This window comes from Procambarus clarkii, chromosome 12, assembly GCF_040958095.1.
Source record: "Procambarus clarkii isolate CNS0578487 chromosome 12, FALCON_Pclarkii_2.0, whole genome shotgun sequence".
Lineage (NCBI taxonomy): Eukaryota > Metazoa > Arthropoda > Malacostraca > Decapoda > Cambaridae > Procambarus > Procambarus clarkii.
This window is the reverse complement of record NC_091161.1, coordinates 14,242,242-14,269,900: the sequence shown is the minus strand read 5'-3', so window position 1 is coordinate 14,269,900 and position 27,659 is coordinate 14,242,242. Positions and strand designations below refer to the sequence as shown.

Genomic DNA, 27,659 nt, shown 5'->3' with positions numbered 1-27,659 from the left:
TCCCTGGGGGCCAGATTCACGAAGCAGTTACGCAAGTACTTATGAACGTGTACATCTTTCCTCAATCTTTGACGGCTTTGGTTACATTTGTTAAACAGTTTATAAGCATGACAACTTCTCCAAAGACCCCAGAGTCTGGTCGTGGTTCTCAGTAGGTCAGTGCGGGTCTCACAGACCTGATACAGTACCCGCACTTGAGCACTAGGGGCCAGATTCACGAAAGCACTTACGCAAGCACTTACGAACATGTACATCTTTCCTCAGTCTTTGACGGCTTTGGTTATATTTATTAAACAGTTTACATGCATGAAAACTTGCCATTCAACTGTTGTTATTGTTATAAACAGCCTCCTGGTGCTTTGAAGCTCATTAACTGTTTAATAATTGGAAACAAAGCCGCCAAAGAGTGAGAAAAGGTGTACAGGTTCGTAAGTGTTTGCTTAAGTGCTTTCATGAATCTGGCCCTAGGAAGCTATGGAAGGCCTATCAGAAAAGTTATTTTCAAAACATTCGGCATTTGAATGTTAATATTTGTCATTATCTTGGTATCAGTATATTATACAGTATCAAATTATAGTGAACATTTTTGTTAAAATAGTTACATATTCTTGTCATTCAAAGGTTATACAACCTTTATATTTTCAGGTTGAAAGCAATATTTTTTTCAAGAATTTGATAAATGATGAAGAGGTGAAAAGGTGGATGTTAAAGTGCAAATTACGAAAAAAAGCTGAAGTGAGCGAGTCGCTGCAGAACTGCGAAGCACGAAAGGCCCAGACAGCCGCACTCGACTCTCTCAGTCGTGTAGAATTTGGTAATGGTCAGTGTACGAGTGATTAGAGCTATGCATGTTTAGACTTGTACTGTTATAGGCTGATGACAAGACCACACACTAGAATGTGAAGGGACGACGACGTTTCGGTCCGTCCTGGACCATTCTCATCGACTTGAGAATGGTCCAGGACGGACCGAAACGTCGTCGTCCCTTCACGTTCTAGTGTGTGGTCTTGTCATCATACTTTAGCCACGTTATTGTGACTCATCGCTTGTTATAGGCTTCTCTTCATCTTAACCCCATCTGCCAACACAAATGCGATTGTGGTATAGAGAGATATCATCGAAAGTGTGTAATTCTCGAGACATTTCAGCTGCCAGTTTTGTGCTTACATTACAGTTTATATTTACTCTCTTCATTGAGATATCATTTGTTCATCACTGTCCCTACCAAAGGTTATGATATAGCCAAAAACTCAGCATTGAATGTAATGAAATGCCTCTTTCTGGACGAGTCCTGGTGGCTTCCTGAAGCTATTTTGCCGAGATTGCTCCAAGCATATGGGTGACATAAGATGCAGGAGTTCTGTTTGGCCCACTCAGTACCAGAACCAAAATCAGGCCCCCCCTCACTGAGGTGCAGAGAGCGAGTAACAATTCACCACAACACGGGGAAAGCATCAAGAAAGTCAGCAAAGTTTTATAGACAGCTGGAGGGTTAAAGACTGAAGCCTTGAAACCACCAAACTACTCTGCAAATGATTTACATAGACAAAAAAAAAAAAACATTCATATTTTGCATGAAACCACAGTAGTGAATACCACAACCAGGTGCCCTGGCTTCTGCACACAGCCATCTTCCTTGATCAGTTGTGGAGGTGATGAACATCCCACCGATGAACCAATTAACCTCATAGAGAAGGAGTCGAGTAGCTACCGAGGCTCATCCAGAAAGAGGTGTTTAATTACATTCAATGGTAGGTTTCTGGGGGCGCTCCCAGTGGCTCTCTGAAGCTAACCCACACAAAACAAAAATGAGACTTGGGGAGTAAGAGAGGTGCCATGCACTTAAACGAAAAGAATCCAGGCCTGGAGACATGGCCCAAGGCAATGTATGAACCCTCTTAGAATGCCAAAACCCCTGGGACTGAATATCAACCCAAAACATGTTGGAAATGATTGTGGCCAATGCAGCACACCTGTGAATATCATGAACCCAAGGGTAGCCCATACGCTGGCTAGATTTGATGAGACTGCAGACAACCTCTGGAAATACGAGCCTTGGAACAGGGGACTAAGGAAACAGGGTTAGCTAACAAGGCATTCATCGAGGCAAAACTGGTGACCTGGTCGTCTCCTCAGAGGTGAAGGCCAGCTCTTGGCTCTGGTATCCAGTAGTCAAAACAGAACTCTCATATCTGATGTTATCTATTTGCATGAAGCATTCTCGGTGAAATAACTTTACTGAGCTACCAGGGGCTCTCCCAGAAAATAGATATTTTTTGTATATAAATAAATTCTAAAAAGAAAATTATTGCTCTTTCCAGCAATGCCATTAAAAACTAAGTGTTGGCAGTAATGAAATTCCCCTTTTCTGATGGGTCCATAGTATCTTCTTGGGGCTTATGTGCTGGTATAGTCTGGTCTGATTCTGTGATGAAGAGAGTTTGGGGATCAAACTTAATGTCCCTGACCTGCACCATCTGGTGGCCCAGGTCTCTTCTCATCCCAGTAAGCTGCCCACTACACTCGGGAGCCACCAACACTTAACCCCCAAACATCCCACTGAAAAAAAAGGTAATGAGGGGCTCTTGAAAGGAAGGGGAGCAGACTAGAAATCAGTTGTTCAACATCCTCCCAGCGAGCATAAGAAATATTGCTGGAACAACCGTGGACATTTTCAAGAGAAAACTAGATCATTTTCTCCAAGACATGCCAGACCAACCAGGCTGTGGTGGATATGTGGGCCTGCGGGCTCCAAGCAACAGCCTGGTGGACCAAACTCTCACAAGTCAAGCCTGGCCTCGGGCCGGGCTGTGGTGGGTATGTGGGCCTGCGAGCCGCTCCAAGCAACAGCCTGATGGACCAAACTCTCACAAGTCAACCCCTGGCCTCGGGCCGGGCTTGGGGAGTAGAAGAACTCCCAGAACCCCATCAACCAGGTGTTTCATTACATTCAATGCTCGATTTCTGGGAAAGACTCCTTAGTAACCGGCCAAAAATGATTCCAACTGTGTTTTAGCAGAGGGGGAATGATTTAATAAAAAGGAACATGAGATTGGTAAAAAAGAGACAAGACAGTAAGGACTTAGCTGTGGGAGAAGACAGCAGCCTGAGGTAAGGGTCTTGAGTTAACCCCATCACACCCATATACATGTATTATAACCATACTTACATCACTGGTATACAAACTGGGTAATAATAACTAAAATCAATGTATGATAACCACATTACCCGGGCAGTCTCAATATTATAATAACTGCACTTTAAGGTTTAAGACATCAATTTAAACAAGAATTGTTGACAATTAGAGAGATAATTGACAAAGAAGAAAAATCGATAACATACATACATACAATTTTAAATGAGACTTGAAGACTAATATAGCATGAATTTCTAGAAATGTGCACAGCATATGACTGTTACCACTACCATGATGATGATGATGTGATGTAGTTAGCTTGGGCACGGCTTGGTGGTCTCCTGGGGTTCCAAGTTGTACTTTGAACGGCTTTTGAGTTTTGTGTAATGCACTTTTCTGTGTACATTCTGATGTTAGTAGAATCTTGCTTTAAGGAGCAACAAAGTCTGCTTCTCAGAAAGGTGTTTTCAAGCACAATCAAAGCTAGATTTTTGCTTATTTGTATGCTCCTTCTGTCCCTCGAGCACTTACCACGCAGATACTGTTTTCACGATAGTCGAAGCTCATTATGTTTGCTTACGTATTTGGAGAAGAATAAATTTGTTTTGAAATCCCTACATTGCAAGTTATATAATATACACCTTACAGGTCAGTTGAAAGATGAGGAATGTAGCACTTACTTGTACGACTTCACAATGTGCAATCCCCCCTTCTTCAGTTCCGAGGAAGAGGCAGACACGATGAAGAAAACCAGAAAGGACAGAGGAAGTCCTGTCAGTGCACCAACTGGTAAGAATAACTTTTACAGTCTTAATCCTCAATTGCGTACCAATTATTTCAAACAAACATCAAAGTTGGGATAATCCTGGCTTAGTCAGACAAATTCGATGTTGGTTTAGTTATTTTGTCAGTAATTGAGGAACAGCGCCACCACAAAATTTCCAGTTCTTTTTTTCAGTCCACTTTTCATCATGTACATGTTATTCACATTCAGCATCTTGAGGTTATCTTGAGATGATTTTGGGGCTTAGCGTCCCCATGGCCTGTTCCTCAATCAGGCCTCCTTTTTGTTAAACACCCCTATGAAGCCACCTGTAGCAGCTGTCTAAATCCCAGGTACCTATTTACTGCTAGGTAACTGGGGCATCAGGTTCGAAGAAACTCTGCCCATTTGTTTCCGCCTCCACGGGGAATCGAACCCGGAACTAAAAACACGAATGAGAAATAAAGTGCTGTTCATAAATGACCTTCTCACAGGGGCATATGCAGTATTTGGAGCTTTCACTGAAACCCGTACAGGGAATTCATGGACTGTCAGATCTGGATACTAGAATATAATTATATAGATGCTATGGAGTAAATAGACCACATGTAGCTCCTGAACTCCACATGTGATGTAGTAGCGGTAGAGATTTGATACGAGTTATGAGAATTTAATTAATTAATTAATTAAACCTTATTGAAACCTTATTTAATTAAATTTAATTAAACCTTAATAAAACCTATAGGAATTAAACCTCTTGTCCATGGGTGGAACACAAACAAGGGGACACTGATGGGGACACTGATGGGGACACTGATGGAAACTTAGTACTGTACTCAAATGAACCACAGAGACGTTAGAAAGAATTTTTTCCGTGTTAGGGTAAGTTAACAAATGGAATGAACTGGGCAGTGATGTGGTGAATTGTGGCTCCATACACAATTTCAAATGATGATAGAGCCCAATAGGCTCAGGAATATTTCAACCAGTTGATTGACACTAGAGAGGTGGGAGCAAAGAGCTGAAGCTCAACCCCGTAAGCACAACTAGATAAGTAGGTACTTGGAACAAAAATAGAGAAAATAAACCTAGTTATTAATCTAATATACAAACTGCCAAATGCAACGGCTGAGGAATTTATATCACAGGTAAGCAAAATAGAAAATAGCCTCGATAATCTGGCAATGCAGATACAGTACCAGATATTATCTTCCTTGTAGACTTCAATCTACCTACGCTAAGATGGAGATTAAGTGTCCGAGATGGAGATTAAGTCTCCGTGGTGCAGTGGTAAGAGACTCGCCTGGCGTTCCGCGAGCGCTATGTCATGGGTTCGTATCCTGGCCGGGGAGGATTTACTGGGCGCAATTCCTTAACTGTAGCCTCTGTTTAACTCAACAGTAAAATGTGTACTTGGTTGTAACAACGATTCTTCGTGGCAGGGATCGTATTCCAGGGACCTGCCCGAAACGCTACGCATACTAGTGGCTGTACAAGAATGTAACAACTCTTGTATATATCTCAAAGCAAATACAGTAATAGTGTTGTACCAGAAAATGCACCTGGAAATAGCCAACCACAGAGCTGAGAGCTCCTTAGTTTGTGACAAATTTGTCTTCCAGCAGCAAATTGCAGAGCCAACTAGTAATGAAAACATTCTAGACTTGATCTTCACAAACAACAAAGAAATAATCAATGACATGACAATTTTGGATACCACATAATCAGATCACAACCTCATTAAAGTGCAAACTAACGTCAGAGCTAATAATAGGTCCAAAAGATATTATCAGGTGAGAGGGGCTATTCAATGAATTAAATTTGAATAATGAGATGATTGACTGGGAAAAAGTCAATCAAAATCTTGCAAACATCCAATGGCAAACTGTCATAATTAACGAAACACCAAAACAAAGCCACAGAGACGTTAGAAAGAATTTTTTCAGTGTCAGGGCAGTTAACAAATAGAATGCATTAAGTAGTGTTGTGGTGGAGGCTGACTCCATACACAGCTTGAAATGTAGATATGATAGAGCCCAATAGGCTCAGGAACCTGTACACCTGTTGATTGACGGTTGAGAGGCGGGACCAAAGAGCCAGAGCTCAACCCCCGCAAGCATAACTAGGTGAGTACAAGGAATGGAACAATTGGCTGTCGAAACACACCAAAAATAACAGAAAAACTTAAGCTGGGAAATTGAAGAAATAGAGCAGAAGCTGAAGTAATCATATCAGATTGAAGAAATTAAATTAAAATGGAAATTAGAAATAAGAACAAATCTGAATATTTCTTCACATATGCAAAATCAAAATGCAAAGCCTCCATCAGTATCCATCATATGCAGAGGACAACTAAGAAATGAATGAAATAATAAAATATTATTGTAAGGCTGTTAAGTACTCAAATAACGTGAAAGTAGAAGATCCAGACAGCTGCTTCATGAATGGTATCTAAACCCTTTACAATAGAACTAATATCAACATGAACGCTGTTTCTGTTCGGTTTTTGCCTGGGGTTTTCTGAATGTTTTGTTACCAGCTGTTTCCGGGCCTGTCTTGCTCGGCTGTTGCACCCTTGTAAAGATCCAGATTTTGGGTCCTGGCTCCTGACTGGCCATTGTGGGTGCCAGAGGCTTGATATGATTCTTAAGACTTAACATATATCAGTGTGTAAATTCAGAGAAATTGTCACTTATAGCATTGACGAAACTTAAATATGTTTAGAAAGGGAAGCAGGAAATTCAAATTATGGCATTTTGAATTTGAAGATTAATGTTATGACTTGTTGAAAGCTTGGAAAATATACAGGGTTTGGCAAAAATAAACAACATCCAACTCTAACGGGTAAAAAGTAATGTGTGCTTTCATTGATGGCTCTTTTGGCTTCTTGGAGTTATCAAGTGTCCCCACGGCCCGGTCTTCGACCAGGCCTCCACCCCCAGGAAGCAGCCCGTGACAGCTGACTAACACCCAGGTACCTATTTTACTGCTAGGTAACAGGGGCATAGGATGAAAGAAACTCTGCCCATTGATTCTCGCCGGCACCTGGGATCGAACCCAGGACCACAGGATCACAAGTCCCGCGTGCTGTCTGCTCGGCCGACCCGCTCCCTAATCATATATTTTAATCATATATTTTTAGAGGCCTCACTTAATATAATACACATCTTCTGGAGTCAATACTGGAACTGGGGATGGTGGCTTGCGTGATAGTCAAGGAAGTATTTTAGACGTTGGAGTTGCTTAGACATAGGAAAGTATGAAAGTGGTCAATAGCTGAAATATCTTATATGTTTAAGCATGATGATGTCATGGAAGAAAATCAACTCAAATAAATGTATATTTCCTTAGGTGCAATTCACGAGAAGGTGACACCAGGTGGAGAGGTCTCCTTTGTCACAAAAATGATCGACGACAGCCAATTGATGAAGGATAAAATCAGGTAGAGTATAGATGCTTTAATTTGATGATACATGGTGCAAGATGAATTCAGTGTGAAGAAAACCACCATATATGGCCAAATGTTTTATTAAATACTATGTTTACCTCTAGACAATCATGTCTTATGTCTTATTGAATCTCATCCCATTCCAAATATGGGTTACAGTATATGATTGTACAGTATGGTGCTTTTCTTCAAATATGAGCTGATAGCTCTTGTCATATGCCCATGAACTTGGAGTTTGCTTTTCAATCTTGGGGCGATGGCTCTGCTCTGGGGCCCTCTTCAGCGGTTCCCGGGGCTTGGGGGGAGTCTGAGTTGGGTCCTTGGGTCCTGTTTGACCCTTTGTGGGATCTAGTGCCTTCTGTGGAGTATCTTTTCTTGCACAAGGAGGAGTTTTTTTTATGCTCCCTCACCACATCAACTTGATTTTGGTGCTCTTTTTGAGTGTCTCAGTGCCTGCCTCTTTGCTCTACCTGTTGACTACTGATTTATGATTCTGAGGATCAATGTCCCTGCATCCTGGTCTTTAACCAGGCCTCCAGGGGCCACATTCACGAAGCACTTACGCAAGCACTTACGAACCTGTACATCTTTTCTCAATCTTTGGCGGCTTTGTTTACAATTATTAAACAGTTAGTGAGCTCCAAAGCACCAGGAGGCTGTTAATAACAATAACAACAGTTGATTGGCAAGTTTTCGTGCTTGTAAACTGTTTAATAAATGTAACCAAAGCCCTCAAAGATTGAGGAAAGATGTAAACATTCGTAAGTGCTTGCGTAACTGTTTCATGAATCTGGCCCCTGGTTGCTGGTCTGATCAATCAGGCAGTTTGATGCGGCTGCTCGCTGCCTGATGTGCGAGTCACAACCTGGTTGATCAAGTATCCTTTGAAGTGCTTGTCTAGTCCCCTTTTGAACACCGAGAGAGGTAGGCCAGTAATACCCTATGTGTTGGGAAGATTGTTGAAAAGTCTTGGGCCTCTGATGTTGATCAAGTTCTCTTTCACCATGCCTATTGCACTTCTGCTATGCAGTGGGTCTATTTTACACATCCTGCCATGCCTTCTGGTCTCATGTGGTGTTATTTCTGTGTGCAGAGTTGGAACGGGTTCTTCTAATATTTTCCAAGTATAAATGATTGTGCATCTTTCCCAACTGTACTCTAGGGAATACAGATTTACAATTTTTAGGCAGTCCCATGTACTCTTGGCACTATGTCGGATATGTAGTAGCTTCAGGGAGCCTTTGGGGCTTACCCAGAAATTGGCATTTGATTACATTCAACGCTGGTTTTCTTGTGGGCCCCTAATAACTCTCCATTTCTGCTCTGCTACTTTCTTTCCATTAGGATTAAGGGGCTTGTGTATATCTTCCAAGTGACGGGGGAGGGAGTAAATAGTGGCATCATGAGTGACCTGGGGGCCAGATTCACGAAAGCACTTACGAACCTGTACATCTTTTCACAATCTTTGGCGGCTTTGTTTACAATTATTAAACAGTTAATTATCTCCGAAGCACCAGGAGGCTGTTTATAACAATAACAACAGTTGATTGGGAAGTTTTCATGCCTTTAAACTGTATAATAAATGTAACCAAAGCCGTCAAAGATTGAGGAAAGTTGTACACGTTCGTAAGTGCTTGCGTAAGTGCCTTCGTGAATCTAGCCCCTGGGCTGCACCTGGTGATGGTCTCTTGCATCACAGGCTGATTACCCCTCAGCAATGATCACTTACCTTGTTTACTGGGGGATGGAATTTTCATTAAAATAGTTGCTTTCATTTTGTGCCTATAATTTCTGGTTGATTTTTCCATGGGTTTGGGTTGATCTTTGATCAACCCAAACCCTAGGCTCACCTTTGTCCTGTAGAATGACCCAGATTTTGGTCTTTGTGAAAGAGAACACATCCCGTTCTTGAGGGACTAGATGTCATACAGTGTGAGCAGAGAAGGAAACGACACATGGTCAGGATGTCTCCAGTTCCAGTGAGGGTTCTGCACCCACGAGAAAAAGCCATGTGCACAAACTGTATTGTCTTAAGTGTATATGAAGATTTCTTCTTCTTGCCAGTTTCTCTGCTCCACCACGGGTTCCATTCTATTGCAGACCTCGCTCACTGTATGTCTTTATGCAAAAAAATATTTAATTGCTGGCTAATGACGAATTAATAAATGCTGTAATAATGCAATGTGATGTGTGATACCGAGATAAACGTTTATTGTATGCAGTACTTTTCTTAAAGGTTTAATGCAAAAATGATAGGCTGTATGTTCACAACCAAATTGACTAATATCAAACACACGTTACAGAATCTTCACAACATTGATTGGGACGAAAGCTAACATAAAGCCAATCAAAGGGGCACTGAGTGCGGCCAGTCCGTCGTGCTCTGTGGTGACACAGTTCTGCCAAGGAAGAACCATGAGGTGCGTTAACGTCAAGTTCGGTTCCTGCTTTTCCTTTGTATGTGTAAACACAGGAAACTGATCACTTACACTGATATAACACTAACACAGGTAGTGTTATATTACACTTATTGTACACTATGATTGAGACTGTGGCAAGGAATTATTGTATCCAAAAATTCCATAGGTAATTATAATAAATATTTTGAGAATACAGTAAATGTAAGCATAATGACAATTATTTATAAGACTAAATATTTGGCCAGGTGCTAGTGAAGAGCTTTAACCCTGCTGCTTTGTTATGGGTTTTATGGGTTATTCCCAAGCTCGCCTGGCCTCGGGGAGCGAGTTTTGTGTAGATGTGATTCCCAAGCTCGCCTGGCCTCGGGGAGCGAGTTTTGTGTAGATGTGATTCCCAAGCTCGCCTGGCCTCGGGGAGCGAGTTTTGTGTAGATGTGATTCCCAAGCTCGCCTGGCCTCGGGGAGCGAGTTTTGTGTAGATGTGATTCCCAAGCTCGCCTGGCCTCGGGGAGCGAGTTTTGTGTAGATGTGATTCCCAAGCTCGCCTGGCCTCGGGGAGTGAGTTTTGTGTAGATGTGATTCCCAAGCTCGCCTGGCCTCGGGGAGCGAGTTTTGTGTAGATGTGATTCCCAAGCTTGCCTGGCCTCGGGGAGTGAGTTTTGTGTAGATGTGATTCCCAAGCTCGTCTGGCCTCGGGGAGCGAGTTTTGTGTAGATGTGATTCCCAAGCTCGTCTGGCCTCGGGGAGCGAGTTTTGTGTAGATGTGATTCCCAAACTCGCCTGGCCTCGGGGAGCGAGTTTTGTGTAGATGTGATTCCCAAGCTCGCCTGGCCTCGGGGAGCGAGTTTTGTGTAGATGTGATTCCCAAGCTCGCCTGGCCTCGGGGAGCGAGTTTTGTGTAGATGTGATTCCCAAGCTCGCCTGGCCTCGGGGAGCGAGTTTTGTGTAGATGTGATTCCCAAGCTCGCCTGGCCTCGGGGAGTGAGTTTTGTGTAGATGTGATTCCCAAGCTCGTCTGGCCTCGGGGAGCGAGTTTTGTGTAGATGTGATTCCCAAGCTCGTCTGGCCTCGGGGAGCGAGTTTTGTGTAGATGTGATTCCCAAGCTCGCCTGGCCTCGGGGAGCGAGTTTTGTGTAGATGTGATTCCCAAGCTCGCCTGGCCTCGGGGAGCGAGTTTTGTGTAGATGTGATTCCCAAGCTCGCCTGGCCTCGGGGAGCGAGTTTTGTGTAGATGTGATTCCCAAGCTCGCCTGGCCTCGGGGAGCGAGTTTTGTGTAGATGTGATTCCCAAGCTCGTCTGGCCTCGGGGAGCGAGTTTTGTGTAGATGTGATTCCCAAGCTCGCCTGGCCTCGGGGAGCGAGTTTTGTGTAGATGTGATTCCCAAGCTCGTCTGGCCTCGGGGAGCGAGTTTTGTGTAGATGTGATTCCCAAGCTCGCCTGGCCTCGGGGAGCGAGTTTTGTGTAGATGTGATTCCCAAGCTCGCCTGGCCTCGGGGAGCGAGTTTTGTGTAGATGTGATTCCCAAGCTCGCCTGGCCTCGGGGAGCGAGTTTTGTGTAGATGTGATTCCCAAGCTCGCCTGGCCTCGGGGAGCGAGTTTTGTGTAGATGTGATTCCCAAGCTCGCCTGGCCTCGGGGAGCGAGTTTTGTGTAGATGTGATTCCCAAGCTCGCCTGGCCTCGGGGAGCGAGTTTTGTGTAGATGTGATTCCCAAGCTCGCCTGGCCTCGGGGAGCGAGTTTTGTGTAGATGTGATTCCCAAGCTCGCCTGGCCTCGGGGAGTGAGTTTTGTGTAGATGTGATTCCCAAGCTCGCCTGGCCTCGGGGAGCGAGTTTTGTGTAGATGTGATTCCCAAGCTCGCCTGGCCTCGGGGAGCGAGTTTTGTGTAGATGTGATTCCCAAGCTTGCCTGGCCTCGGGGAGTGAGTTTTGTGTAGATGTGATTCCCAAGCTCGTCTGGCCTCGGGGAGCGAGTTTTGTGTAGATGTGATTCCCAAGCTCGTCTGGCCTCGGGGAGCGAGTTTTGTGTAGATGTGATTCCCAAACTCGCCTGGCCTCGGGGAGCGAGTTTTGTGTAGATGTGATTCCCAAGCTCGCCTGGCCTCGGGGAGCGAGTTTTGTGTAGATGTGATTCCCAAGCTCGCCTGGCCTCGGGGAGCGAGTTTTGTGTAGATGTGATTCCCAAGCTCGCCTGGCCTCGGGGAGCGAGTTTTGTGTAGATGTGATTCCCAAGCTCGCCTGGCCTCGGGGAGTGAGTTTTGTGTAGATGTGATTCCCAAGCTCGTCTGGCCTCGGGGAGCGAGTTTTGTGTAGATGTGATTCCCAAGCTCGTCTGGCCTCGGGGAGCGAGTTTTGTGTAGATGTGATTCCCAAGCTCGCCTGGCCTCGGGGAGCGAGTTTTGTGTAGATGTGATTCCCAAGCTCGCCTGGCCTCGGGGAGCGAGTTTTGTGTAGATGTGATTCCCAAGCTCGCCTGGCCTCGGGGAGCGAGTTTTGTGTAGATGTGATTCCCAAGCTCGCCTGGCCTCGGGGAGCGAGTTTTGTGTAGATGTGATTCCCAAGCTCGTCTGGCCTCGGGGAGCGAGTTTTGTGTAGATGTGATTCCCAAGCTCGCCTGGCCTCGGGGAGCGAGTTTTGTGTAGATGTGATTCCCAAGCTCGTCTGGCCTCGGGGAGCGAGTTTTGTGTAGATGTGATTCCCAAGCTCGCCTGGCCTCGGGGAGCGAGTTTTGTGTAGATGTGATTCCCAAGCTCGCCTGGCCTCGGGGAGCGAGTTTTGTGTAGATGTGATTCCCAAGCTCGCCTGGCCTCGGGGAGCGAGTTTTGTGTAGATGTGATTCCCAAGCTCGCCTGGCCTCGGGGAGCGAGTTTTGTGTAGATGTGATTCCCAAGCTCGCCTGGCCTCGGGGAGCGAGTTTTGTGTAGATGTGATTCCCAAGCTCGCCTGGCCTCGGGGAGCGAGTTTTGTGTAGATGTGATTCCCAAGCTCGCCTGGCCTCGGGGAGCGAGTTTTGTGTAGATGTGATTCCCAAGCTCGCCTGGCCTCGGGGAGCGAGTTTTGTGTAGATGTGATTCCCAAGCTCGCCTGGCCTCGGGGAGCGAGTTTTGTGTAGATGTGATTCCCAAGCTCGCCTGGCCTCGGGGAGCGAGTTTTGTGTAGATGTGATTCCCAAGCTCGTCTGGCCTCGGGGAGCGAGTTTTGTGTAGATGTGATTCCCAAGCTCGTCTGGCCTCGGGGAGCGAGTTTTGTGTAGATGTGATTCCCAAGCTCGCCTGGCCTCGGGGAGCGAGTTTTGTGTAGATGTGATTCCCAAGCTCGCCTGGCCTCGGGGAGCGAGTTTTGTGTAGATGTGATTCCCAAGCTCGTCTGGCCTCGGGGAGCGAGTTTTGTGTAGATGTGATTCCCAAGCTCGTCTGGCCTCGGGGAGCGAGTTTTGTGTAGATGTGATTCCCAAGCTCGCCTGGCCTCGGGGAGCGAGTTTTGTGTAGATGTGATTCCCAAGCTCGCCTGGCCTCGGGAGCGAGTTTTGTGTAGATGTGATTCCCAAGCTCGTCTGGCCTCGGGGAGCGAGTTTTGTGTAGATGTGATTCCCAAGCTCGCCTGGCCTCGGGGAGCGAGTTTTGTGTAGATGTGATTCCCAAGCTCGCCTGGCCTCGGGGAGCGAGTTTTGTGTAGATGTGATTCCCAAGCTCGCCTGGCCTCGGGAGCGAGTTTTTGTGTAGATGTGATTTCCCAAGCTCGTCTGCCTCGGGGAGCGAGTTTTGTGTAGATTGTGATTCCCAAGCTCGCCTGGCCTCGGGGAGTGAGTTTGTGTAGATGTGATTCCCAAGCTCGCCTGGCCTCGGGGAGCGAGTTTTGTGTAGATGTGATTCGCAAGCTTGCCTGGCCTCGGGGAGCGAGTTTTGTGTAGATGTGATTCGCAAGCTCGCCTGGCCTCGGGGAGCGAGTTTTGTGTAGATGTGATTCGCAAGCTTGCCTGGCCTCGGGGAGCGAGTCAGTCTCTGGTTATGGTGGGCAGTAGACTAGAGGTATGGCTGAGACAGTGAGACAGCTTCGGGAAGCTACTGAGGAAAGACTTTTTTAAGAAATTTATTACAGGCCTTGTATGCATTTCAGAATTTATTATGCTAAAGAGCTGGGGAAATTTTGCTGATGAAATACTGTAAAAGTAAGTGTATTAGAGAAGTGTGTGGGTGTGCAGTTGTGCATGTATGACACGCTACCTCAGCATACACAACTATTACAGTGAATTGTATTTTTATTATTTTACTAGTTATGTAACCAATAGCCCAAAATGTTGTGTGTGTGTGTGTGTAATTACCTAAGTGTAGATACAGGATGAGAGCTACGCTTGTGGTGTCCCATCTTCCCAGCACTCTGTCATATAACGTGTGTACTCAGCTAGTTGTGCTTGCGGGGGTTGAGCTCTGGCTCTTTGGTCCCGCCTCTCAACCGTCAATCAACTGGTGTACAGATTCCTGAGCCTACTGGGCTCTATCATAACTACACTTGAAACTGTGTATGGAGTCAGCCTCCACCACATCACTTCCTAATGCATTCCATTTGTCAACCACTCTGACACTAAAAAAGTTCTTTCTAATATCTCTGTGGCTCATTTGGGCACTCAGTTTCCACCTGTGTCCCGTTGTGCGTGTGCCTCTTGTGTTAAATAGCCTGTCTTTATCTACCCTATCAATTTCCTTGAGAAACTTGAATGTGGTGATCATGTCCCCCCTAACTCTTCTGTCTTCCAGCGAAGTGAGGTTTAATTCCCATAGTCTCTCCTCGTAGCTCATACCTCTCAGCTCGGGTACTAGTCTGGTGGCAAACCTTTGAACCTTTTCCAGTTTAGTCTTATCCTTGACTAGATATGGACTCCATGCTGGGGCTGCATACTCCAGGATTGGCCTGACATATGTGGTATACAAAGTTGTGAATGATTCTTTACACAAGTTTCTGAATGCCGTTCGTATGTTGGCCAGCCTGGCATATGCCGCTGATGTTATCCTCTTGATATGTGCTGCAGGAGACAGGTCTGGCGTGATATCAACTCCCAAGTCTTTTTCTTTCTCTGACTCCTGAAGAATTTCCTCTCCCAGATGATACCTTGTATTTGGCCTCCTGCTCCCTACACCTATCTTCATTATATATAGGTGTGTGTGTGTGTTAGTGGCTTTGCAAGACCGTAAGAACACGAATGTCGTGTACTCTCACATCCCAGTGTACCTTACTTGTATATGAATAAATACTACTGTAAATCAATAAATAAGATTAAGTATGAATGGCATTATCAGTATGAGGCATTAGATTACAGTACTGTACAATATTTTATTTGAATTTGAATTGTTAAGTTTGAAGAGTGTGTAATTACCTTAAATGTACAGTAGTTGCTTAAGTGTAGTTACAGGATGAGAGCTACGCTCGTGGTGTCCCGTCTTCCCAGCACTCTTTGTCATATAACATATAACATATAATTTGTCATGTGTGTTGTGTCGTGCAGGTGGGGTGTGGCTTGGACGTACGACTCTGCCCTGCAGCTAGACCAAGTGAGAAGTAAGAAAGAGATGGTAACCAATAAACCGCTCGTGTTAATGATGCCTCGAAGTCTAATGACGGTTTACTCGGTTCAAGCTGCTTGGACTATGGTTAAGAAGTGGCTACATCAGCTCAAAGTTTGTAAACCACACCGTTGCACGTTTGTACACTACTCTAATACCACTTATTTATCCACCATACTTAGGTCAGAGTCTTAAATAAATCATGTTACAGAAGATATATGAGAAGTAGCATTGCAGAATTTTCTACAGTGTGCTGTGAGACGTTACTTTTCGTTTACTATTATAATGCAATGTAGAGAATATTATTTAAATGAAAATGGTTTAAATATTTTTTGTATTTTTTCCCTGTAGTTATTTTTGATAACTTTGATGATAATTTTAGAGAGGGAGATTTCTTTGGTTCAGATAACAGTATTTATTATCCAAGTGATAGGATATTTTTAAATATTTTTTAAAAATACAAATGCCTCCCTCCCACCTCTGCATATTGGTATGGCAGTGTCAGGGAACAGAGAGTGTGTTTGAAAGATAGGGACAGGACGGTAGCTAAAATGTGCAGCAGCAACACAGAAATTGCCCCCGCAGGACAAAGTCCGAGGATGACCGACATTTAGCTTAGAAGCAGCGGGGCCTGCGCTGCTTGTTGACGACCTAGGAACCCTAGAGAGGAGAATTAATCGTGTCCTCTCGTCTGCGACAGATCTGGCTTGGAGGACTGGGGAGACTTGGAGCTCTGCCTTCCCTCCCAACTGGCTAGGATAGTGCTAACGAGCTCGCTCTAGTTTTGAAAGATTTAATTAATTTACATTGTGGAAGTTCATTTGGTAGTTTTGAGGCTTTGGTCTCTTTCTTGAGGTTATCTTGAGATGATTTTGGGGCTTCAGTGTCCCCGCGGTCCGGTCCTCCGCCCCCAGGAAGCAGCCCGTGACGGCTGACTAACACCCAGGTACCTATTTTACTGCTAGGTAACGGGGGCATAGGATGAAAGAAACTCTGCCCATTGTATCTCGCCGGCGCCCGGGATCGAACCCGGGACCACAATCACAAGTCCAGTGTGCTGTCCGCTCGGCTGACCGGCTCCCTCTTGGAACCCAGCCATTGTCTGTATTGGTTTGTTGACTATCTGGATGCTCTCCTGGTGGAGTGTCACCTTTTGGTCTCTGTGCCTCTATGAGGGGATCAAGGTTCTGGCTCTGGTACCCAGTAGGCCAAACAGTCTCCGTGGTGTAGTGGTAAGACACTCGCCTGGCGTTCCGCGAGCGCTATGTCATGGGTTCGTATCCTGGCCGGGGAGGATTTACTGGGCGCAATTCCTTAACTGTAGCCTCTGTTTAACGCAACAGTAAAATGTGTACTTGGATGAAAAAACGATTCTTCGCGGCAGGGGATCGTATTCCAGGGACCATAGGATTAAGGACTTGCCCGAAACGCTACGCGTACTAGTGGCTCTACAAGAATGTAACAACTCTTGTATATATCTCAAAAAAAAAAAAAAAAAAAAAAAAAAACAGAACCCATAGCTGATGTGACCTAGAAGTTGGAAGCTATCTCAGTGAGATAGCATCAGGTAGCCACAATGGCCTCCCACCCAGAAAATTAATTGCCAGGACCAAAAACTTAGGCAACCTTCCCTCTGCCAGAACATAGAGGAATATTGTATTATATATGGAGTAAAAACAAGGGAATAGACAGTAAGACCCTTGAAAGATTAGATTAACCAAGTTATAAAATAATAAAAAAAGCATCCCAACACCCACACAGATATTAGTACCCGCCAAACACACATCGAAACTACGACGTTGGTACAACGTTCGAACAAGTTTTAACACCTCCTAACCAGTTATAACAACCAATCTAGCCAGTTGTAACAATGTTCTAATACGTCATAAACACGTTACGCCAAGATGTAACAACTTTATTACAAGTTGTAACAAGCGGAAAATAGAGACAGTTACGGTTTGTGTTTCCAGGGTGGTAGCATAAGAGAATGAGTTAAGAAATATTCCCATTACATGTGAAATAATCATAAAGAGTATTTACAAATTAAAGGAATCAAATGCTCCAGATATGGATGGATTTCTATTCAGAACAATGGAGGAATTGGCTGATGAACTAACTCCTATTCATAAAATCTCTAAACCAAAGATATGTCCTCCCAAGATTGGATATACTGTATGTAAATGTTACTTTCATCTTTTATAAAGTTAGAAAAAATTCAGCAGAAAATTAATGACCAGTACTCCTAGCCTCCCATGTCTGCAGGCTCAAGGAGAACATCCTAAGATACAGAGATTTCACCTTCAAAAGAATATATCTGCTTTGGAAAAGAAAGATAACACAAACCATTGGGAGCCGGTCGGCCGAGCGGACAGCACGCTGGACTTGTGATCCTGTGGTCCCGGGTTCGATCCCAGGCGCCGGCGAGAAACAATGGGCAGAGTTTCTTTCACCCTATGCCCCTGTTACCTAGCAGTAAAATAGGTACCTGGGTGTTAGTCAGCTGTCACGGGCTGCTTCCTGGGGGTGGAGGCCTGGTCGAGGACCGGGCCGGGGGACACTAAAGCCCCGAAATCATCTCAAGATAACCTCAATGACAAAAAATCATTGCAGGATTAAGTCAGTTCTCATATCAGGAGCAGTTGAAGGCTTCAAGACTAACAGAACTATAAAGCCACACACGACAGGGCTAATCTCAAGACTTTTAAAATAGTATACTGAACAAATTACACGATATTAACAGAGACCACTTCTTAAAAGGTCCAATATAACTCGTACAAAGGGTACCAGCATCAAGCTCAACAAGCTACAATGTTGGATAGAAAACAAGAGATCCTCTTTCACAAAAATTTATTTTCACCAATAAATCCATATCATTTGCCTACCCACCAAAGCCATAAATCCGAAGACAATACTCAGGAACAATGGAGGGGGCCTTTGACAATCTACCAGCTACCTGTCCCTGTTAAGGCCACTAAAGATGGTGGTCCTCAGGTAAATTCAGGTAAGATCATAGAGAGTAGACACCTGAACTGCTAAGTAAATAAGAAATTGAGAAGGGAGTAACGGAAGGAATGAGTGGGGTAGGGAAGGAATGAGAAAGAGAGGGAAAGAGTGAGAAAGGGAGGGAAGGAAAGACAAATAAGGGGGTAGGGAAGAAGAAATGGGAAAGAATTTAGAGAGGGGGGAGTGGAAGGGAGAGAGAGAGGGAAGGAGGAAATGAGAGTGAAGGAGAGGGAGCCATTCATAATGTTTGCATTGAAGACTTGGAAAAACTGCCTTGATTGCATAAAATGAAACCATGACTTAATTATTTTGATCTTTGCAATAACCGGGACTTCTCTGATTTTTAGGTGAAAGTTCGAGTGTTAAAAAGCAGCAAATATTTTGTGAGTGCGAATGTGAAGGCCTTTAAAGCTACTTGGCTGCACCAGAGAAGAAAGAAGAGGCAAGGTACAAGGAAAGCTGTGAGTACACACTCAGGTCAGTCTCAAATGTAATCATTATAAAAGTAGCTACTGCGAGGCCCCTTGATGTGTGCAGCGTTATATTCCACTTTGTTTCTCTTTTTCTCAGAACTGCACTGTTAAACCCCATGCTCTTTATTATTAAATATGAATCTTGAACTTTATTATTGAATATGCTTACCACTTACCAGTATTCTCACACATACATAAATTCCTATGTTGTTGTGGAACTCTGTTGAAAGCCTTTTTTTAGGTCCAGATAGATGCGGTCAACCCAATCATCCGTTTCCTGTAAAATCTCTGTGGCTCGATCATAGAAACTGAGTAAATTTGTTACACAGGATCTTCCAGATAGAAAACCACGCTGTCTGTCTAATATTATATCATTTGTCTCCAGGTGTTCTACCCATTTAGTTTTAATTATTTTTTCCAATATTTTGACTATAACACTTGTCAATGGTACAGGTCTATAATTGAGGGGGTCTTCCCTGCTGCCACTTTTTGTAGACTGGAACTATGTTAGCCTTTTTCCACGTGTTTGCTACGACTCCTGTACACACGGATGCCTGAAAAATCAGGTGAAGTGGAATGCTGAGCTCAGGTGCACATTCTCTCAGAACCCATGGTGAAACTCCATCTGGACCAACTGCTTTGTTCTTACTTAGCTCCTTGAGCATTTTTTCCACTTCGTCTCTAGACAACTCTATGTGCTCTTTGTTGTTCTCTGGAATTCTTATTGTGTCTGGTTCCCCGAAGATTTCATTTTGTACAAACACACTTTGGAACTTTTCGTTTAATGTTTCACACATTTCCTTTTCATTTTCTGTGAATCTATTTCCAATTTTCAACCTCTGAATATTATCCTTTCCTTGCAATTTGTTATATATGAATTTATAGAATAGACCTGGTTCTGTTTAACATTTGTATTCAAAATTACTTTCTGCCTCTCTCCTCACTGCTGTGTAGTTGTTTCTCGCATCTTGTGTGTAACAAAAAGGAGGCCTGGTCGAGGACTGGGCCGCGGGGACGCTAAGCCCGGAAATCTTCTCAAGATAACCAGTATAAAAAAATGGTAGCAGGGAAGACTCTTAATTATAGACCTGTATTGTTGACAATCATAGTAGTAGTCGCAAACTTGGAAAACAAACTAAAACCAAATGGGTAGACTACCTTAAGAGAAATGATATAATAGATAGACAGTCAGTCTAGTTTTCAATCAGGAAGATCCTGTGTAACAAAATCTACTTAGTTTCAATGATAGCCAAAGGAATTTTACAGGATAGAGATGGTTAGGTTGACTGCATTTATCTGGACCTAAAAAAAAAAAAAAAGGTGTTCAACAGAGTCCCACACAAGAAGTTGTTTTGGAAACAGGAACATGCTGCATGTTCCTGTTCCTGTTCCAAATAGGGAGCTGGTCAGCCGAGCGGACAGCACACTGGACTTGTGATCCTGTGGTCCCGGGTTCGATCCCAGGCGCCGGCGAGAAACAATGGGCAGAGTTTCTTTCACCCTATGCCCCTGTTACCTAGCAGTAAAATAGGTACCTTAGTGTTAGTCAGCTGTCACGGGCTGCTTCCTGGGGGTGGAGACCTGGTTGAGGACCGGGCCGCGGGACACTAAAGCCCCGAAATCATCTCAAGATAACCTCAAGATATGAGTAACAGAGAAACGTCTGACATAAATTAAAATTTTTATAGAAGACAGTAAAACAAGGACAGTAATCGGAGGTAATCTTTCAAACTGGAGAAGTGTTACCAGTGGAGTACCACATTACTGGTGTCCAGTTCCAGTAATGTTCATTGTCTATATAAGCGATCTACCAGAAGGAATGCAGAATTATATGAACATGTTTGCTGATGATGCTAAACTACTAGGGGAGATAAGACACTTAAGACGATTATCATGCCCTTGAAAAAGACCCGGACAAAATAATTGTATGGGCAACACTTGGCCGAGGGAATTTAATGTGAAGAAATGCCACATTACAAAATCAGTCCAGCAACCAGGAGGCCTGGTCGACGGAGCCACGGGGACGCTAAGCCCCGGAAGCACCTCAAGGTAACCTCAAGGTTACGACTGTGAAATAGGAGGAAATGGGTTCTGGCTATAAAACTGTCACCCGAGGACCATAAAGAACATTGTGCGAGGAGTGTACGCTACACTGTCCAACTTTAGAATCACTTTTAAATGCATGGATGGTAAAATACTAAAGAAATTATTCATGTCTTTAGTGAGATAAAAATTGGAATATGCAGCACTTTTATGATGCCCATATTTTAAGAAATTAGTAAAGGTGCAAAAGCATGCAACTAAATGGCTTCCGGAATTGAAAAATAAGAGCTATGGAGTTAGGTTAAATATACCAAAGCTAGAAGATAAAAAAAAAAAGAGGTGATATGATCATGACATACAAAATAGTAACAGGGATCTATAAAATTTAAAAAAAATTTTTTTTGAAAACTTCAAGAACAAGAGGACATAGATTCAAACTAAGGAATCAGAACTCCTGAAAATACAACAGAAAGTTTACTTCTGCAAACAAAGTGGTAGACAATTGGAATGAGTTAATTAAGTGAGGTGGTGGTGGAAGCCAAAACCGTCAGTAGTCTCAAAGCATCCTACGGGCTCACCATAGCCCATGCTACATGGACACTTCGTTCTGAGTAGCTAAATCTGAAACAACAACATCAAAGCATCATATGACAGAGTACTGGGAAGACGAGACACTACAAGTGTAGTGCTCATCCTGTAACTACACTTAGGTAATTACACACACACGAAGTTACAAAATGATGAGGATGGTAAATTATGGTCATTAAGATCGAGATCTTTCAAAGGAAGACAGAGAAGCTGAAACTGAACTTCCTTGAAGTAAAACATTTAAATGAGAATAGGAATGAAGAATTATTTTTTCTATAGAGTAATAGGGAAGCCTATAAAATGGTATTAAAAACAAACCAACAGTAATTAGAGAAAGGGGAAGTAGAGGGTATAAGGATTTCGAACACGTTCCTGAAAATCATAAATATTAACATTGATGGAGTGAGATAAAACAAAATGCTAGAGCTTAACAATATAATGCAGCTTAAGATGCCAGATATTGTTGCATCTGGCGGCAAGGAAGTAGATTTGACTAGCAGTTGGACATAGACAATGACTGTGTAGATAGCTGGAATCAGGGTTGCAAAAGTTGCCGGTTTTGGTGCCCTTCTGTTGGGATTTTCGTTGGTAATGTGATCTTGCATCCGCACTTTCCTCTGCCTCTATTGAGGGGCTTTTGTGATTTGATAGTCTCTGGTGTGGTACAGAGGTTGGGAGAACTCCAGGTTGGTTATTTGGTGAGATACAGAAGGGACTCGCCAGAAAGACCCATTTATTGCAATCAGTGCTGTATTTTGGAATGTTACACTGTAGTTTAAAAAAAGTAAGTAAATAAGAAATAATTTAAGTAACTTTATTTTAATTCTACATTAATTTATTTTCACTTAGTAAATGTTATTTTTTCTTTACAGATGAGGAGATAGGCAATATTTCACTAGTTGACGAAAGTGCAAATAGTACGATATCAAGTAAAACGGATACAATGGAAGAAACTTGTGTAGAAAATATGGAAGAACAAATGATGAGTAAAGACCAACTTGGTGGAGACCACGATAGTGATACGAAGACAAATGAATGTGGCGATGGTGTGTCGGCTGAGCACTCTATGTCCAGTTGCCAGGCTTCCTGCCTTCGTGTGAACAGCCCAGACACCGAGTCTCAAGCCACAACGCCTCACAACCATGCACAACAAAGCTCGAAATTAATCCAAGACCGAGAGGAGCCGATGTTAAACACGGGTAAAGTGGAAAGACTTGAATGCATTCTAAGATGCAACCTGCAAATGAAGCAGTCAGGGGCACTCGTCAGTATGGAGGCTTATTACTTAGATGGCTCAGCTGGCAAAGATGGACTCAACCAGCTTCTTCAGTTCATGAGAAACCAACTCCTAAGACCAACAGTGTAATATTTCTTGCTTAATATACAAATTCAGAATTGAAGATCTGTAAAAAATGAAATTGCGTTTTATAAAATTTAATTAATTTATAGAAAATATTTTTGAAACAATAACCTTTATAAAATATTTTGAAGTGTGGATTTGATTAAATGTGGGTAATACACATGTTTATTTTCTTAATGACCTTTATAATAGACAGTTCCACTTACCTTCCTAAACTAAGTATTTGTTCATAAGGGTTTTCCCATAATCAGGAACAAGAAGCCTTCCTAGCTTATGATAGCTCCCTTTAGGACAACTAGTGACCTTCCTCAGGGTGCACCCCACAAAGTTGTTTAATTCTTGGGTACCTCTTACTGCTAGGTCAACACACTCACCACACGAAAAAAAACGTTGCCCAAACATTTCTGGCCTCCCGCAGGAATTCAACCCATGCCGTCCAGAATCACCTCTAAACGTACACAGTACCGTGACCACCGCACCAATTATCGTCTAAGATGCACCAATTAGACAATCATTGGTGCGATGGTTACGATACTGTGTACGTTTAGGGGTGATCCTGGACAGCATGGGTTCGAATCCTGGCTGGGTCAGAGTTCTTAGTGATCTATGGCTTGCGTGTTCCTGCAGCTTTCTCTCTTATTATTATCTATACTGTATATATATTTGACTGACACGACTACACCATATAATATAAAACAAAAGCCCGTTAATGCAGACCCGTTCCCCTGCCTAAAGGTTCACTAGATAGTAGATAGGGAGAGTGGGAATCTTGTTAATCCATTTATTTTTGAGTATAGATGAAAATTAATTTTTTCTTGTAAACTATTTAGTTGCTGTCTTAGACCTTGTTAAAATACTGCTGGGATAAAGAGGGGGTAGGTAAAGAATTGAGGGAGAAGAGAATGAAGAAGGTCCCTCTCTTATGGAGGTCATCAGCCTGCCCGTCCTCCTAACGTTTCTCAACGTCAAGAAACTGTCGTACTAAAGTGCCCTTATCCTAACCTACCAGAGGACCCAAAACAGAAAACAGGGCAGTATGTCAATTTTGTGAGTCGCTAATGTTATCTAGTAAGACAATTTTTGGCCTTAGGTAAGAGCATACGTCAAAATACTGTACGACGTTCTGTTAGGAGGACATTGCATCAGCACCTGCCAATTTAGGTAGTGGGAAATAGTAGAAGCATAACCAGAAAAATTAAAACATGCAGGGATTAAGAGAGGATAAAGGGTCTTGAATGGCAGCCAAGGGGGTTTAATAAGAGAATTGCTCCCAGAGAATTTCTTGTTATAAATCACTCAGAATGATTAACAACTCTGCTAAGTCTAAAAAGAAGTTTAGAAGATGGGGAAGGGAGATACAGAGAACGGATAATACAATACAGTATATCATTTATGGGGTGGCTCCAAGGTGGCCGGCTGTTGCTAGCAAGTCATACTAGACCCTTGTGTGGTTATTAAAAAGCCTACTAGGGATCAGACCTAAACCTGGCATCCTTACAGAGCGCAGAAGATTCACTATAACCCTAACCAAGAAATAAGATACCAGAAATGTAGAGTGAAACAAAACAGAAAACAGCATCTAAAATGTAAACTCAGATCAGCCATGCAGCTCCTCAGTGTTAACATTGCTCCTCCAGTCTCCGTTATCCTTCAGATACCAATTTTACTAGGTAAGTGTTGGTCAGGCCGATCGGACAGCACGCTGGACTTGTGATCCTGTGGTCCCAGGTTCGATCCCAGGCGCCGGTGAGAAACAATGGGCAGAGTTTCTTTCACCCTATGCCCCTGTTACCTAGCAGTAAAATAGGTACCTGGGTGTTAGTCAGCTGTCACGAGCTGCTTCCTGAGGGTGGAGGCCTGGTCGAGGACCGGGCCGCGGGGACACTAAAAAGCCCCGAAATCATCTCAAGATAACCTCAAGATTGGTCATCCTTTGAACTTAGGTTCTGCAGGGGCCATTTATTTCTGTATTATTCTACAGTATTAGCTTCACAAGCATATGTTTGCATGCCTCATTTGTTGTGTGACCTCTGAGACACTATTCACCTTGAGCTGCATGTGCCTTGGGTTGGCTAACGACATGGGTGATAGTGTTGCCCCTACTCTGTCAGGGGTTCCCTTCCTTGCTGGGTTCATGTGTGTGTTTGTGAAAGGCCAGCCTCCTGTATAGTGCATGGGACTGTGACTTCTGTGAGGCTCAGGGTTGGGGGACAGTCTAGTTTTTTGAGTGCAGAGGAGTTCATATGCTTGTTTTATGGCATATTGCTTACACCTTTCACAACTATGTATTTCACTTTGGCTGGATCAGGAATCTGTTCTTGGTGTCCCTGCTTGGTTTTCACCTTCATGGCCTGGTAAACCCCCACAGTCTTTGGTGTGGTTTGAGATGGTCCATCAAGCCCAGACTCGCTGGGGGCGAGTTTTTGAGATATTGATTGGTTTTTGTGTGTGTGTGTATGTCAGTGGTAATTCTTTGTTTACACTCCTCCTCGTTCAGATGCTTCTGTGCACCAACTGCTTTTGATCTGGCCATAGCCTGTGTGGTATAGGGTTCCCTTGTGCCCTCCTGTGATTTCCTTGCCCTTCCTTCCCTGCCTTTTGTCCTAGTTGGAGTAGCTTTGGTGGTGTTCATGAGGTGTTTTCCTTTTATATCACCACCACTCTTTACTCGCAACTATTCACTGCTACTCCACCCTAGCCTCCTCTTCCCTTCCAGGTGTGGGGTCCTGTGTTGTTTTGTATGTACTTACCTGATTGTACTTGTGGGAGTTGAGCTCTGGCTCTTTGGTCCTGCCTCTCAATGGTCAATCAACTGGTGTACAGGTTCCTGAGCCTATTGGCCTCTATCATATCTACACTTGAAGCTGTGTATGGAGTCAGCCTCCACCACATCACTTCCTTATGCATTCCATTTGTCTAATACTCTGAAAAAAATCTTTCTAACGTCTCTATGGAGATGGGAGTATGTATAAGGTGCGTGGCGTCTTCCCCATGATATGTTCCTGCTGGTCCAGGTTTTAGACCATACTGGCAAGTAGTTTTTCTGTTATGGTTTGCAACATTCCAACTTTTTGCTTGTACCATGCTATGACCACTGCTTCTTGGAAGGGAAGAGCTCTGTTCCCTCTCACTGCCTTTCATTTCCTGCATTGTTGGCTCATTTGCATTATTCTCTGCGTTCACGTTGGCGACATCTCTCCTCGTGTTGTGGGGGCCTCGTAGCCTGGTGGATAGCGCGCAGGACTCGTAATTCTGTGGCGCGGGTTCGATTCCCGCACGAGGCAGAAACAAATGGGCAAAGTTTCTTTCACCCTGAATGCCCCTGTTACCTAGCAGTAAATAGGTACCTGGGAGTTAGTCAGCTGTCACGGGCTGCTTCCTGGGGGTGGAGGCCTGGTCGAGGACCGGGCCGCAGGGACACTATAGCCCCGAAATCATCTCAAGATAACCTCAAGATAACACTTGGTCCCCATGGAGCAAATGAGGGTGTTCCGCCCACCCCTAACCCCACCATTGAAATTTTGCAAGACCCTTACCCCACATGGTGAAAGCAGATACTTTCCCCATTGTTTTGAAAAAGCATTTTCCTTTAACATTTTTTCCTCACTCACACTACAGTGTTCTGTTCACTGATGGGTCAAAGTCTGTGTTGGCTTCTCTGTTGTTTCCCCCAATGGAACATATATTTGGAACAATGGAACATTTAAACGATTCTTCGCGGCAGGGGATCGTATTCCAGGGACCATAGGATTAAGGACTTGCCCGAAACGCTACGCGTACTAGTGGCTGTACAAGAATGTAACAACTCTTGTATATATCTCAAAAAAAAAAAAAAAATATATGCTACCTACCCCTGGAGACCAGCATCTTCATGGTATTACTTTATCCAATGTTGTATGCTCATCAGCTGCTTTCTCAACATCACCGTTCATTTGTCATTGTGGTAAAGTCTCACATTACCCTCATGACTAAGGTAACCCTTTACCTTTATCTTTTAACCCTTTACCTTTATCTTTTAACCCTTTACATCCTGTGGTGGTCGAAATTTAATGTGCCATTTTTTTTATCTCTGGCAGATACAAGACAGTAAAATTTTCTGGGTTCTCTGCCATATTTTGAGTTACCTCAAATGAATTCACAGATGCCACCATCATGGAGGCTATTCATGCTATCTTGAGGTTATCTTGAGATGATTTCGGGGCTTTAGTGTCCCCGCGGCCCGGTCCTCGACCAGGCCTCCACCCCCCAGGAAGCAGCCCGTGACAGCTGACTAACACCCAGGTACCTATTTTACTGCTAGGTAACAGAGGCATAGGGTGAAAGAAATTCTGCCCATTTTTCTCGCCGGCACCCAGGACCACAGGATCACAAGTCCAGTGTTCTGTCCGCTCGGCCGACTGGCTCCCAAATGCTTGCGACATTTCCTAGAGAGAGATTTACCATTAAGATTTCTACCTGTTCATTCATGTTGCAATCCATGACCGTTGGGCTGGCATTAAAGATAATAAATTACGTGCTCCTAAACTTAACCTTCCTCCTACCATAATACTAAGCAATGGGAAACAGCTTTGCCTATGTAGTGTGTCAGTCACACCTGCGTAACTCAAGGCCACTTAATGGAATGACATTCTGCTCCAATTTGTCTAAATTGCATTGTCACACTTACAGCCATGCACCTCCTTGTAGATTGTCTTGATTTTCAGGATGATAGAGTGTCTTGCACTCATAGTTGTTTATTCATTAGAATCCTTGGTGAATCTGATACCTTTGACATCGTTCACTTAGTGCCCCTCTGTTCTCATATTGACACCATGTTATATATCAACCCATCCTCCTGTTTAGATAGCCGGTCGGCCGAGCGGACAGCA

General features: G+C 43.9%; 1 protein-coding gene across 2 annotated transcripts in view; it reads left to right on the top strand.

Moving 5' to 3' along the window:
* Positions 1–22,951, top strand: part of LOC123772872 (RNA N6-adenosine-methyltransferase METTL16) — a 28,792-nt gene extending 5,841 nt beyond the window's left edge. The window contains exons 5-11 of one of the 2 annotated variants that reach the window (XM_045766243.2): positions 646–814; positions 3,785–3,925; positions 7,251–7,341; positions 9,651–9,767; positions 15,267–15,438; positions 18,675–18,804; positions 22,304–22,951. In XM_045766243.2, the coding sequence (XP_045622199.1) occupies positions 646–814; positions 3,785–3,925; positions 7,251–7,341; positions 9,651–9,767; positions 15,267–15,438; positions 18,675–18,804; positions 22,304–22,797 (1,314 nt within the window). In that variant the 3' untranslated portion in view covers positions 22,798–22,951. Of the gene's footprint in view, positions 1–645; positions 821–3,784; positions 3,926–7,250; positions 7,342–9,650; positions 9,768–15,266; positions 15,439–18,674; positions 18,805–22,303 lie in introns of both variants that reach the window. The other variant, XM_045766242.2, reaches the window with a different exon arrangement.
* The last annotated feature ends 4,708 nt before the right edge of the window (positions 22,952–27,659 follow it).